The sequence below is a fragment of the Lathyrus oleraceus genome, chromosome 2 (assembly GCF_024323335.1).
Source record: "Lathyrus oleraceus cultivar Zhongwan6 chromosome 2, CAAS_Psat_ZW6_1.0, whole genome shotgun sequence".
Classification (NCBI taxonomy): domain Eukaryota; kingdom Viridiplantae; phylum Streptophyta; class Magnoliopsida; order Fabales; family Fabaceae; genus Lathyrus; species Lathyrus oleraceus.
Window position 1 is genome coordinate 88,430,765 of NC_066580.1, and position 16,351 is coordinate 88,447,115.

Sequence of the window (16,351 nt, forward strand, 5' to 3'; positions counted from 1 at the left end):
AGGTGAACATGGAAAATCAAAATTTTATAATTTTATTAAATATTTCATTAAAATTGAAAAGAAACGTTATGTTTATAACAATTGTTATTTAAAATAAGATTTAACAACCATGTATTTTAAGAGTAGAACTAAAAAATGAAGCAAAAGTTATTGAATACGGATTACAATCACCATTCCAAAAACTTTTTCAGTATGAGCTTGAAGTTTAGGACTATCCACTACTTCAGCCGAATCCTTAAGAAATGAGAACATTCCTTTTGTTGCGGGTGCTTTTTTCAATATAGTATTTTGAGTAAATCAGCCAGAATTATTATGTTTACTTTACACCATTTCTTATAAAACAATAATTAACAAAAAAAAAAACTAAAATCCAAACATACTCAAACGATGCAAAGCTTACATGGTGTATGTTGGTTCTATGTGTTGACATCAATTTTGGTAAAACCTAGAGTGTTCACAAGTTGTCACAAGTATTGTCTTGACATAAGATAACATGTACCTGCAGGTTGTTTAAAATGTGATTATGCAGGATTTTTACTGAGATGTCAGACCCAATGTCATGACATCTGTATACAGAATATTCAGTCTGAATGTTATGTATTATGTGATTGCGTTTTTAATGCTAATCTATGTATGATTGATGAGATGATTGAGCGCGCTATCAATCAGTAATTACAACTAGATTGACTTATTTTCCAAGGAAATATAATCAGCTGTCATGAGAAGATATGAATGGAAAATAGTTTAGGGTTTTATGATGTCCAAGCCCAGCCAATTGCTTCTATATAAAGGATATGGAAAACCTGGTTTTATACACAAGAAATAACGATCAAAATATTGAGAGAGAATAAAGGTTTGAGTCTTATGTGGTCGTATAAATTGTAAGCCATTCACTTCATCCATAGATGATTGAATTGGACTGATTTTTGAGTTGTAATTTGTCCACTCTAAGCTTTGAAGCATGAGTGTGTGTTTACTTGATTGGAGCTTTTAAGTAAGATCAAGTATGTGTCTTTGAAGAGTATCTTCTTTTCATTGTAATTCTTGTTTTATATCACTGCTGTGATTGATGGGGAGTGAGTAGTGTTGGTGTAAGCCCTAGAGGCCAATACTGTTGGTACTTGTATCGAATTGTTTATTAATAATAAAAGGCTTTTTATTTATTATGTTTGTTTAATAAAGTCTCTGGAATAGATAGTCCGTTTAATGTATCAAGTGTGACTTAATCATGAGATCACATTAAACATAAGGACATTATTCTTAAAGTATCCGTAGTCGAGCTTTATTGTGAAGTGGGATAACATTAAAGCATGAAGACTATTATGTTTATAGACTGATGATCACATCTCATGGATCATGGATAAGGAGTTATCAAGTCTCAAACAAAGATATGAATATTAAGAGTAATATTTATACTGGATTGACCCGCTATGAGAATACTATATAGAATGTTATGCAAAGTGTCATAAGTTATTCTCATGGTGATAATGGTGTATACCACCCTTCGACCTGAAACCACTTTGGACCCTAGATGTAGAGTCGAGTGCCTTATTACTGATCAAACATTGCCCGTAACTGGATGACCATAAAGACAGTAGATGGGTACTCCACGAAGCATGCTAAGGGACATGAGTGACCTAGATGGAATTTTCCCATCCTGTGTAACAGGATAAATGTCTATGGGCCCAATATTGAACTGGACAAGGATGACACGGTCTATGCCTTATGTTCAATATAGACATAAGGACAAAATGGTAATTATACACATAATTATTATCACAGAAGGTTTTGTCAGATCACATGGCATTTTCGTGTCTTAGGTAGTAGTGATGTATTGCTAGATACCGCTCACTGTTTATTATGTTAAATATGTGATTTAATATAATTGCCAATGCCGCGAAAACCTATAGGGTCACACACAAAGGACGGATTGATGAGAGATAGAGTAATTAAGGAATACTGTAATGTATGGTGCCCTTAAGTGAATTATGGAACATCGTAAGGTACGGTGTACTTAAGTAGAATACGAAATATGGTAAGGTACCACGCGCTTAAGTGATTTTGGCATATTATAAGATATGGGCCATATACACTTGAGTGGGCTTTTTAGCTTGCAGTCCACACAAGTGGTTCTATTAATAGAACCCTTGTGTAGAAGCATTGTTACACTTGCAATTTCGTTTCTCTCTCTCTCTCTCTCTCTCTCTCTCTCATTGAAAGCCTTCATTCGTAGCAGCTAGCACTGAGATTGAAGGAATCCGTTCGTGTGGACTGAGTAGAGGCGTTATCATCGTTCAACGTTCTTGATCGCCACAAGAGGTAACGATTCTATCACTGATCATGCCCATTCGTAAGGATCATTAAAGGAGAAATTTTAAATTCCGCTGCGTTTTGGATCGCCATTCTCCTTCATTGGTATCAGAGCCACTTACGAAACCATGCATCTGATAGCTGTTTATTTTCTGTATTTTCTGTATTAATACGATTAAAAGACAGAATGAATCAAAGAATAAACGAGTAATTAAATTGAGATCGATCAAGTTATATATATGATATAAGTAATCCTGATGCAAAATACGGTATATATGATATACTGTTTCTGTTTCATTCATTCAAACACTTAATGGTTGTTTTCCTTTGAGCGATCAATGGTCGTTTACTTCTTGATCCGACATTAGTATGGTGAAGCAATGATGTGTTGATCAATCATACTGAATCAACAATCGAGATGTGTTTGACGGTCTTAAATTGGTGCATTAGGGTTAATGACGGCACAAGGGTTGTGTTGTCAAAGAGTTATGCATTAGGGTTAATGACGGCACAAGGGTTGTGTTGTCAAAGAGTTATGCATTATGGTTAATGACGGCACAAGGGTTGTGTTGTCAAAAAGTTATGCGATTAGGGTTGTGATTGCGCAAGAGTTGTGCTTTAAAGTATCAAGTGTTGATGCGAAAAACAATATCGATTTTAAATGAATTGTTCATTAAAATTTTCGGCCAGGGGCGCTGCCCCCTTGACCCCCTCCCGCTGAACGGTCAGCGGAACCACCGTCCACTGATCGGGAAGCGGAACACCCGTTCCCGCTGACCGGGCAACGGACCCCGGACTAACTCTGCGTAGTGTGATCGGTCGTCGAAATTTAATTTGGTTTTAATTAATTAAAAGAATTAAAATTAATAATAATAATAATGTGTTTATTATTATTGTCTTGTGGTGATCGGTTATGGCCTTAGTTTTCCTTTATTTTGTTTTGGGTTTTAAAATACGACCTGCGTGTCGTGCCTCTCTTTTAATCTCTTAATGTAACTTCTTTTTTCATCCCACTCCCTCGTATGTAAAACGAGTTTCTTTTATGTAATGTAATGTTATGAAGAAATAGAAGAATTCAATATCAAAGGAGGACAACCTTGAAGATCTTGCTTGGAGAAGCTTAGATCATTATTAGGTTAACTTAGGTTCTCTCATTGGCTTGGGAGAACAATTGCGCTAGGGGCCATAACATTTTCATTATGTATGTATGTTGATGCATGTGAATGTATGTTGATGCATGTGAGAGACGACTTATATGATAAATAAGCCGGTGAGATCAGAATAATTGAAAATTCCCTCAAATTAAATATTAAGTTTATCCTTTCCAAGTTTTAGCATTCATCAAGACTAGTATCGGATAATGTAGGTTTCGCCTACGCGAGGTGCATGTTCTATATTAGTAAGGTGCGATGGGATAATTGTAATATCCAATTGTTAAAACAATGGGTCAAACTTAACTAAACAAATTATAATAAGATTATATATGTTTAGAAGCAAGAGTTGGAAATGATCCATGTGATGGATTGGAATAAGGAGTTATTCACCCAACTAAAATATTCGAGAGTTGTATTAGATACAATTGGAAGGAGTTCCTACCTAAATAACCTAGTTTTGTGTAATCCGCCTACGTGGACTTAAAATAAAGTGAAATATGGATCTCGACCCACTAGAAAATCTTCCAACGGGATTTTCCGAATCAAATGGTGAGGGTCATTTGTTTTGAGTAAAATAGTGGGAGCATATTTAATTAAAGGCCTAATTAAATATGTTATTGATACTTATATTTTCATTATTTTCATGTAGATTACCATGACAACAAACACCTCTAACAACATTTTGCGATCAATCCTTGACAAGGAAAAATTGTCTCGGACAAATTTTCTGGATTGGCACCGAAATTTGAGGATTGTCCTCAAACATGATAAAAAGTTGTATGTCTTGGAGAAACCTGTTCCTGAAGAGGAACCTCCTAGTTCTGCACCTAAGGCAGAAAGAGATTCTTATAAGAAGCATGTCGATGATGCAAATGAAACTGCTTGTCTCATGCTAGCTACCGTGAACTCAGAGTTGCAAAAGCAACATGAGAACATGGCAGCGTTCGATATGATCGAACACCTAAAGATGCTCTATCAAGAGCAAGCAAGGCATGAAAGGTTTGAAGTTTCAAAAGCCCTTTTTCAAGGCAAGTTAGCTGAGGGAGCCCCTGTAGGTCCCCATGTACTCAAGATGATTGGGTATGTGGAAAACCTTGAGAGGTTGGGTTTTCCCCTCGGAAAGGAACTTGCGACTGATTTGATCTTGCAATCGTTGCCAGATAGACTCAGTCAATTTGTCCTAAATTTCAATATGAATGATATGGACAAATCTCTTCCTAAATTGCTAGCCTTGTTAAGAACTGCTGAGCAGAATCTGAAGTCAAAAGGGAAGTCCATTCTGATGATCGGAAATGGAAAGAGACAGAACAAAAGGCCCACCAAGCAGGGTGATAAAGGGAAAGGAAAGGAAGTTGCCAAACCCAAACCCATTGTTGCTGCTTTGAAGCCTAGAGGAGGCATAGCAAAATAAGGCACCTGCTTCCATTGTGGTAAGACCGGACACTGGAAGAGAAACTGCCCAAAGTACCTGGAAGATAAGAAGAATGGAGTAGAGACTTCAACTTCAGGTATTTTTGTTATTGAAATTAATTTATCTACTTCTGCATCATGGGTATTAGATACTGGATGCGGTTCTCACATTTGTACCAATGTGCAGGGACTAAAAGGGAGTAGAGATTTGGCGAAAGGTGAAGTTGACCTACGAGTTGGCAATGGAGCAAAGGTTGCTGCTTTAGCCGTAGGAACTTATGTATTGACTTTACCTAGTGGTTTAATAATTCAGTTAGAGAACTGTTATTATGTACTTGCAATTAGCAGGAATATTATTTCCGTTTCTTGTTTGGACAAGTTTGGTTTTTCATTTATAATAAAGAACAATTGTTGCTCAATTTATTTGAATGATATATTCTATGCTACTGCGCAAATGAACAATGGACTATATGTCCTTGATCTTGAAATGCCTATTTATAACATTAATACTAAAAGGATGAAACCTAATGAGTTAAATCCAACTTACCTTTGGCATTGTCGATTAGGCCACATAAATGAGAAACGCATTTCCAAACTCCATAAAGATGGACTCTTGGACTCTTTTGATTATGAATCATATGAGACATGCAAATCTTGTTTAATTGGAAAGATGAAAAAGTCTCCATTCACAAGAAAAGGTGAAAGAGCTAATGATCTTTTGGCCCTCATACATACTGATGTATGTGGACCACTGAACATACCAGCCAGAGGAGGTTTTCAGTACTTCATCACATTTACTAATGATTTTAGTAGATATGGTTATGTATATTTAATGAAACACAAATCAGAGTCCTTTGAAAAGATCAAGGAATTCAAGAATGAAGTACAAAACTAACTAGGTAAGAATATTAAAACTCTTCGATCAGATCGAGGTGGTGAGTATTTAAGCCTAGAGTTTGATGACCATCTGAAAGAGTGTGGGATCCTATCCCAACTTACTTCTCCTGGAACACCCCAATGGAATGGTGTATCTGAGAGAAGAAATCGAACTCTGTTAGACATGGTCCGACCCATGATGAGTCACGCCGATCTTCCAAACTCCTTTTGGGGACATGCACTATTGACAACAGCTTACACACTTAACCGTGTTCCATCCAAAAAGGTTGAGAAGACACCATATGAGATATGGAGTGGTAAGAAACCACATATGTCTTACATGAAGATTTGCGGTTGCGAAGTTTATGTGAAACGATAAATTTCAACTAAGCTTGAGCCCAAATCTGACAAATGCTTATTTGTGGGGTATCCTTAAGAAACAAGAGGGTATTACTTCTACAATCCTTCCGAGGGCAAAGTGTTTGTCGCTCGAACTGGAGTTTTCCTAGAAAAGGATTTTATTTCAAAAGGAATAAGTGGGAGGAAAGTAGAGCTTGAAGAAATTCAAGAATCACAAAGCATCGATACACCTATGGAGGAATTAGAGAAGGAAACACAAGGAGTTGTGGAAGAGCAACCTGCTCAAGTAGAACAAGACCAGCGTAGGTCAAGCAGGATACGTCACATACTTGAGAGATATGCATATCTCATAACTGATCAAGGTGATGTATTACTCATGGATCAAGATGAGCTCGTGACCTACCAAGAGGCCATAACTGGTCCCGAGTCTGAGAACTGGCTAGAAGCCATGAAATCTAAAATGGATTCCATGTACACAAACCAAGTTTGGACCTTGGTAGAGCCTCCTGTAGGAGTTAACCCTATAGGATGCAAGTGGGTCTTCAAAAAGAAGACTGACATGGATGGTAAGGTACATACCTATAAGACAAGACTGGTTGCAAAAGGATATAAAAAAATTCATGGGGTTGACTATGATGAATCCTTTTCACCTGTTGCTGTAACACCCTTCTAAAATACCCCAAATATTTAATAAAAATAACACATATCAATCAGAGTAAATATGCAATCAAGGGTGTCACACAACATTTCACACCATAATAACTATCATGCTCTTTCATTAACTCAAAACATAAAACATTTGCACAATACGCAGCGGATAGAGATCAAATCGATCATTCAAAACATGCAACATACTACATGTAAACGGGTTCAACAATCATCAACAACAATATTAAAAATGTTCCCTCCCGATGTTACATCTATCAGAGCATGACCCACTTAGGAGACTACACTAGACTCCAAGCATTAGCTTCCACTCAACTCATTTGTTCGTTACCTGAAAAATAGTTGTAAGGGTGAGTTCCTCAATCGATATAATAAGCATTATAAGTCATCATGTAATGCTAAGTAAATTCACACATTTCATCACCCTAATCGTAACATACATCCAGTAACGGCACATCAGCTCAATCTCAGTTTAGTTCCCAAAGCCTTCTGCAAACCTTCCCAGAATTTCGATGTAAATCTAGGATCTCTGTCCGAAACAATACTCGACGGAATACCATGCAAACTTACAATCTTCTCAATATACAACTCGGCTAATCTCTCTAACGGATAATCCATTCTGATCGGAATGAAATGAGCCGATTTTATCAATCTGTCAACAATCACCCAAATAGCTTCAAAATTCTTAATTGTCCTCGGTAAACCAGAAACAAAATCCATACTGATACTATCCCACTTCCACTCTGGAATAGCCAACGGTTGCATTAGCCGAGACGGCTTCTGATGCTCAATCTTTGACTTCTGACAAGTCAAACAGGAATAAACAAAACTCGCAATTTCTCTTTTCATTCCCGGCCACCAAAATAACTTTTTCAAATCATGATACATCTTCGTAGCTCCAGGATGAATACTCAGGCCACTACGATGTCCTTCTTCAAGAATACTCTTCTTAAGTTCGACAACATCCGGAATACACACCCGATTACCAAATTTCAAAACATCATTCTCATCAACTCTGAATTCACCACCTTGACCTTGATTCACTAGAGTCAACTTATCAACCAAAAGCACATCGGATTTCTGACCCTCTCTGATCTCATCCAGAATACCACTTGTTAACTTCAACATTCCCAATTTAACACTATTGTGAGTACTCTCACACACCAAACTCAAGTCTCTAAACTGCTCAATTAAATCCAATTCCTTAACCATTAGCATAGACATATGTAATGATTTCCGACTCAATGCATCAGCCACTACGTTTGCTTTACCCGGATGGTAATTCAAACCAAAGTCATAATCCTTCAGAAATTCTAACCATCTCCTCTGTCTCATATTCAGTTCTTTCTGATCAAACAAATACTTCAAACTTTTATGGTCACTGAAAACCTCAAATCTTGACCCGTACAAGTCATGCCTCCACAACTTCAGAACAAACACCACAACCGCCAACTCTAAATCGTGCGTCGGGTAGTTCCTCTCATGAACCCTCAGCTGTCTTGAAGCATAAGCTATAACCTGCTTATTTTGCATCAACACGCCACCCAAACCCAACAATGAAGCATCACAGTAAACTTCAAATGATTCCGACGAACTCGGTAATATCAGAATAGGAGCAGTAGTTAACCTTCTCTTTAACTCTTGGAAACCTTTTTCACATTTTGAGTCCCAAACAAACGCTTGCCCCTTCCTAGTCAACATCGTCAATGGTAACGCCAACTTAGAAAATCCCTCAATGAACTTCCTATAATAACCAGCCAAACCAAGGAAACTTCGAATCTCAGCAACAGACTTCGGAGCTTCCCACTTAGATACCGCTTCTATCTTAGAAGGATCAACAGCAACACCACCTCTTGAAATCACATGACCAAGAAAACTAACCTCTTCTAACCAAAATTCACACTTGGATAGTTTAGCAAATAACTTCTTTTCTCGTAGAATTTCTAAAACCACTCTCAAATGCTCAGCATGCTCTTCTTCAGACTTCGAATACACCAAAATATCATCAATAAACACCACAACAAACTTGTCTAGGTACGGATGGAAAATCCTATTCATATACTCCATAAATACTCCAGGCGCATTAGTCACACCAAAAGGCATTACAGAATACTCATAATGTCCATACCTTGTTCTGAAAGCAGTCTTCTGAATATCCTCAGTTTTCACACGTATCTGATGATACCCAGATCTCAAATCTATTTTGCTGAACACACTTGCACCAACCAACTGATCCATCAAATCATCAATCCTCGGCAAAGGATACCGATTCTTGATCGTCACTTTATTCAGTTGCCTGTAGTCCACACACAACCTCATAGTACCTTCTTTCTTCTTAACCAGTAGCACTGGTGCACCCCACGGTGACACACTCGGACGAATAAATTTCTTATCCAACAGATCTTCCAACTGACTCTTCAATTCAGTTAACTCAACAGCAGACATACGGTACGGAGCCATCGATATCGGCCTAGTACCAGGTACCAAATCAATCGAGAACTCCACTTCCCGCTCTGGTGGTAATTCATTCACCTCTTCCGGAAACACATCAGGAAAATCACACACCACGGCTAGATCGCCAATCACCAGTTTATCTTTAGCCTCCAAAGTCGCTAACAGCATAAACAACTCTGCCCCATCAGCTACTTCCTCATTTACTTGCCTTGCTAATAGAAACAAACTCTTTCCCTCCTCAATCTCAGGAAAGACCACTGTCTTATCAAAACAATTGATAGAAACTCGGTTGAACACCAACCAGTTCATACCCAGAATAACATCAATCTGCACTAGTGGAAGACACACTAGGTCCATCCCAAAGTCTCTACCAAAAATACTCAAAGGACAATTTAAACAAACCGAAGTAGTAGTCACTGAACCCTTCGCAGGAGTATCAATTACCATACTACCAAACATCTCAGATATCTCTAACTTAAGTTTCACAGCACAATCCAAAGATATAAAGGAATGAGTCGCACCTGTGTCAATAATAGCTACAAGAGGAAAGCCATTAATATAACACGTACCTCGGATAAGTCTGTCCTCACTGAAGGTTTGAGTTCCGGTCAATGCGAACACCTTCCCAGTTTGAGATTTCTTTGGCTTCTGACACTGACTTCCAATATGCCCTTCTTCGCCACAATTAAAACAAATCATTTCCTTGTGCTTGCAATCAGCTATTGCATGGCCAGTCTTACCACAACAAAAACATCTCTTTACTTCAGCAGTGCATACATTACTCTTATGACCAGCCTGACCACATTTGAAGCAAACTATACCAGCAGGAGCACCTCCCCTACTAGTCCTCTGAGCCGGAGCAGCTCCTTGTTTCCCTTTTCCCACTGGAGCATCATACGGCTTTCCACGGTTTTGATGTTGCTTGCCCCTGCGGTCACTGACAATCTTGTAATGAGCATTATTGTCTTCTTCAAATATCCTGCAGCTATCAACCAATTCAGTAAAAATGCGTATCTTTTGATACCCAACAACCTTCTTAATTTCAGAGCGCAGTCCATTTTCAAACTTGATGCACTTTGAAAATTCAGCACCAGCACCAGTGTAATGAGGATAAAATTTGGACAGCTCCACAAATTTCGCAGCATAATCAGTGACAGACATGTTTCCTTGCTTCAGCTCAAGGAACTCAATTTCCTTCTTACCACGGACATCTTCCGGGTAATACTTTCTCATGAATTCCCTACGGAATACGTCCCAAGTAACGACTTCACCTGCCACGGTCAACCTCTCGTGAGTCTCTAGCCACCAGTCATCAGCTTCGACTGCTAGCATGTGAGTACCATACCGAACCTTCTGAGCTGGAGTGCAATCCATAACACGGAAGATTCTCTCAATCTCTTTCAACCATCCCAAGGTTGCATCTGGATCATGCTTCCCTTTAAACACCGGCGGATTCTCTCTTTGAAAAGTCGCCAAGCTACGTGATCTAGCATCTCCACCAGCATTTGGCAAGTTCTGCACAGCTTGTGCCATCGCTTGCATTGCGGCAGCCATTGCAGCGTCATTCCTTCCAGCCATTTCAACTTAACAATACAACACAACATAAAAGTTAGATTAGTAACAATTACACAATTGTTAGACAGTAACGACACGACAACCGGCCGGACAGACCGACCTGCTCTGATACCACTAATGTAACACCCTTCTAAAATACCCCAAATATTTAATAAAAATAACACATATCAATCAGAGTAAATATGCAATCAAGGGTGTCACACAACATTTCACACCATAATAACTGTCATGCTCTTTCATTAACTCAAAACATAAAACATTTGCACAATACGCAGCGGATAGAGATCAAATCGATCATTCAAAACATGCAACATACTACATGTAAACGGGTTCAACAATCATCAACAATAATATTAAAAATGTTCCCTCCCGATGTTACATCTATCAGAGCATGACCCACTTAGGAGACTACACTAGACTCCAAGCATTAGCTTCCACTCAACTCATTTGTTCGTTACCTGAAAAATAGTTGTAAGGGTGAGTTCCTCAATCGATATAATAAGCATTATAAGTCATCATGTAATGCTAAGTAAATTCACACATTTCATCACCCTAATCGTAACATACATCCAGTAACGGCACATCAACTCAACATCATACTTAATATCAACACAATTCCACTCCTCAATTAAATTAAATATCCATACAACAAGCCAACAAAATGCAACTCTAATGAGACTCGACTCGTCATGCATGTGGTACCATTCGGAGTAAAACTCCCAACTTAAAATCATTGCCATTTTAGTGGGCATCAAGGCATAAGCCTTCAACTTTCAACTTAAAATTTGCCAATCCAGGCCAACGTGGTGTGAGCAAAGCTCCGACTTAATGCATATGAATGTACATGGCATACACGACTTTAAACTGTCGACAACATAATAATAATAGCAATACAACAATGTTTTCAACAACATCAACTTATAATCAACTTTGGCTCACCAAGCCTACAACTCAGTATTTTCAACAACTTTCCGTACACGGAACAACTCAGCAACATACTTGTATCAACACTTCATAACATAAATCCAACAAAATTACTCATCACAATTAACTATAATAGGCCAATCACCAATTAGGTTCACAACATTAAAATATCAATTTTTCAAATTTCCAACAGTGTTAACCGGTTAACGCCCTGGGTTAACCGGTTAACGCAGGACAAAACACACTTTCTGGCAAAACGTAACAGTGTTAACCGGTTAACGCCCTGGGTTAACCGGTTAACGCAGGCAAAACAACACATTTCCACAAAATATAACAGTGTTAACCGGTTAACGCCCTGGGTTAACCGGTTAACGCAGACAAAACAGCAGTTCCTGCGCTAACACAAGGCAGAATGCAGAGTTCTCCGCATTTTCCGCCGTTGGAGGACTTCCGGACCTCCGATTCAATTTCCGTAAAAAGCTATACGTTCGGGGGAACACGACTCACACAATTACGGACTCAATTACAGCTTTAATACAACTTATTCATCACAATATTTCAGCATTCAACATCCCAATTAGGGTCACTTCAACGGTTTATCACTACCCATGACATGCTATCCCATAATACCCATTAAACGACGATAAACCCCTCTTACCTGAGATAATCCGGCAATCTCTAAGCTTCAAGCTTTTCCGTTCTTCAACCTTTGCTCTCTAGCTCTTCCTCTTTGCCCTTTCTCCACTTTCCACTTTTCAGCCGCTTCTCTGTTTCACGTGAAAACTCTTTACCAAAATAAAAACCCTTTTCTCTTATTCCAACTTATATATTTTTCACTAATTATTATTCCAAATAATAATAATAATAATCCAATAATTCAATTTATTTAACTAAATTAATAAATATATTATTAACTTAATTTAAATAATTCTCTTATTTTATTCGGGGTGTTACAACTCTCCCCCACTAAAAGAGTTTTCGTCCTCGAAAACATACCTCAAGCAAATAACTCTGGATAAGACTCTTTCATCTGACTCTCCAGTTCCCAAGTCACATTGCCACCTGCTGGTCCTCCCCAAGCTACCTTCACTAAGGCAATCTCTTTACCCCGCAACTGCTTCAACTCTCGATCCTCAATCCTCATAGGCGATATTTCAACAGTCAGGTTATCTCTCACCTGTACATCATCTACTTGGATCACATGCGACGGATCATGAATGTACCTCCTCAACTGAGACACATGAAAAACCTCATGCAAATTCGCAAGTGACGGCGGTAAAGCGATACGATAGGCTACCTCTCCTATCCTCTCCAAAATCTGATAAGGACCAATAAATCGAGGTGTCAACTTCTTTGACTTCAAAGCTCGACCAACCCCAGTTATCGGAGTAACACGAAGGACCACGTGATCTCCCTCTCGGAACTCAAGTGACTTCCTCCTCTTATCATGATAACTCTTCTGACGACTCTGAGCAATTCTCATCTTCTCCTGAATCATCTTAATCTTTTCTGTAGTCTGTTGAACAATCTCTGGTCCAACCACAGCACTCTCACCGGACTCATACCAACATAACGGTGTCCGACATCTCCTACCATACAAAGCTTCAAACGGCGCCATACCAATGCTCGAATGAAAACTATTGTTGTAGGTAAACTCAATCAAAGGTAAATAACAATCCCAAGCACCTCCCTTTTCCAAAACGCAAGCTCTCAAAAGATCCTCTAATGACTGAATCGTCCTCTCAGTCTGACCATCAGTCTGCGGGTGATATGCAGAGCTCAATCTCAGTTTAGTTCCCAAAGCCTTCTACAAACCTTCCCAGAATTTCGATGTAAATCTAGGATCTCTGTCCGAAACAATACTCGACGGAATACCATGCAAACTTACAATCTTCTCAATATACAACTCGGCTAATCTCTCTAACGGATAATCCATTCTGATCGGAATGAAATGAGCCGATTTTATCAATCTGTCAACAATCACCCAAATAGCTTCAAAATTCCTAATTGTCCTCGGTAAACCAGAAACAAAATCCATACTGATACTATCCCACTTCCACTCTGGAATAGCCAACGGTTGCATTAGCCGAGACGGCTTCTGATGCTCAATCTTTGACTTCTGACAAGTCAAACAGGAATAAACAAAACTCGCAATTTCTCTTTTCATTCCCGGCCACCAAAATAACTTTTTCAAATCATGATACATCTTCGTAGCTCCAGGATGAATACTTAGGCCACTACGATGTCCTTCTTCAAGAATACTCTTCTTAAGTTCGACAACATCCGGAATACACACCCGATTACCAAATTTCAAAACATCATTCTCATCAACTCTGAATTCACCACCTTGACCTTGATTCACTAGAGTCAACTTATCAACCAAAAGCACATCGGATTTCTGACCCTCTCTGATCTCATCCAGAATACCACTTGTTAACTTCAACATTCCCAATTTAACACTATTGTGAGTACTCTCACACACCAAACTCAAGTCTCTAAACTGCTCAATTAAATCCAATTCCTTAACCATTAGCATAGACATATGTAATGATTTCCGACTCAATGCATCAGCCACTACGTTTGCTTTACCCGGATGGTAATTCAAACCAAAGTCATAATCCTTCAGAAATTCTAACCATCTCCTCTGTCTCATATTCAGTTCTTTCTGATCAAACAAATACTTCAAACTTTTATGGTCACTGAAAACCTCAAATCTTGACCCGTACAAGTAATGCCTCCACAACTTCAGAACAAACACCACAACCGCCAACTCTAAATCGTGCGTCGGGTAGTTCCTCTCATGAACCCTCAGCTGTCTTGAAGCATAAGCTATAACCTGCTTATTTTGCATCAACACGCCACCCAAACCCAACAATGAAGCATCACAGTAAACTTCAAATGATTCCGACGAACTCGGTAATATCAGAATAGGAGCAGTAGTTAACCTTCTCTTTAACTCTTGGAAACCTTTTTCACATTTTGAGTCCCAAACAAACGCTTGCCCCTTCCTAGTCAACATCGTCAATGGTAACGCCAACTTAGAAAATCCCTCAATGAACTTCCTATAATAACCAGCCAAACCAAGGAAACTTCGAATCTCAGCAACAGACTTCGGAGCTTCCCACTTAGATACCGCTTCTATCTTAGAAGGATCAACAGCAACACCACCTCTTGAAATCACATGACCAAGAAAACTAACCTCTTCTAACCAAAATTCACACTTGGATAGTTTAGCAAATAACTTCTTTTCTCGTAGAATTTCTAAAACCACTCTCAAATGCTCAGCATGCTCTTCTTCAGACTTCGAATACACCAAAATATCATCAATAAACACCACAACAAACTTGTCTAGGTACGAATGGAAAATCCTATTCATATACTCCATAAATACTCCAGGCGCATTAGTCACACCAAAAGGCATTACAGAATACTCATAATGTCCATACCTTGTTCTGAAAGCAGTCTTCTGAATATCCTCAGTTTTCACACGTATCTGATGATACCCAGATCTCAAATCTATTTTGCTGAACACACTTGCACCAACCAACTGATCCATCAAATCATCAATCCTCGGCAAAGGATACCGATTCTTGATCGTCACTTTATTCAGTTGCCTGTAGTCCACACACAACCTCATAGTACCTTCTTTCTTCTTAACCAGTAGCACTGGTGCACCCCACGGTGACACACTCGGACGAATAAATTTCTTATCCAACAGATCTTCCAACTGACTCTTCAATTCAGTTAACTCAACAGCAGACATACGGTACGGAGCCATCGATATCGGCCTAGTACCAGGTACCAAATCAATCGAGAACTCCACTTCCCGCTCTGGTGGTAATTCATTCACCTCTTCCGGAAACACATCAGGAAAATCACACACCACGGCTAGATCGCCAATCACCAGTTTATCTTTAGCCTCCAAAGTCGCTAACAGCATAAACAACTCTGCCCCATCAGCTACTTCCTCATTTACTTGCCTTGCTGATAGAAACAAACTCTTTCCCTCCTCAATCTCAGGAAAGACCACTGTCTTATCAAAACAATTGATAGAAACTCGGTTGAACACCAACCAGTTCATACCCAGAATAACATCAATCTGCACTAGTGGAAGACACACTAGGTCCATCCCAAAGTCTCTACCAAAAATACTCAAAGGACAATTTAAACAAACCGAAGTAGTAGTCACTGAACCCTTCGCAGGAGTATCAATTACCATACTACCAAACATCTCAGATATCTCTAACTTAAGTTTCACAGCACAATCCAAAGATATAAAGGAATGAGTCGCACCTGTGTCAATAATAGCTACAAGAGGAAAGCCATTAATATAACACGTACCTCGGATAAGTCTGTCCTCACTGGAGGTTTGAGTTCCGGTCAATGCGAACACCTTCCCAGTTTGAGATTTCTTTGGCTTCTGACACTGACTTCCAATATGCCCTTCTTCGCCACAATTAAAACAAATCATTTCCTTGTGCTTGCAATCAGCTATTGCATGGCCAGTCTTACCACAACGAAAACATCTCTTTACTTCAGCAGTGCATACATTACTCTTATGACCAGCCTGACCACATTTGAAGCAAACTATACCAGCAGGAGCACCTCCCCTACTAGTCCTC

At 39.0% G+C, this 16,351-nt stretch overlaps 1 protein-coding gene across 1 annotated transcript in view; it reads right to left on the reverse strand.

Moving 5' to 3' along the window:
• LOC127121146 (leghemoglobin Lb120-34) overlaps positions 1–16,351 on the reverse strand; it is a 31,572-nt gene that overhangs the window by 1,172 nt on the left and 14,049 nt on the right. Inside the window, exon 3 of the mRNA XM_051051734.1 lies at positions 172–269. Coding sequence (XP_050907691.1) covers positions 172–269 — 98 coding nt within the window. The remainder of the gene's footprint in view (positions 1–171; positions 270–16,351) is intronic.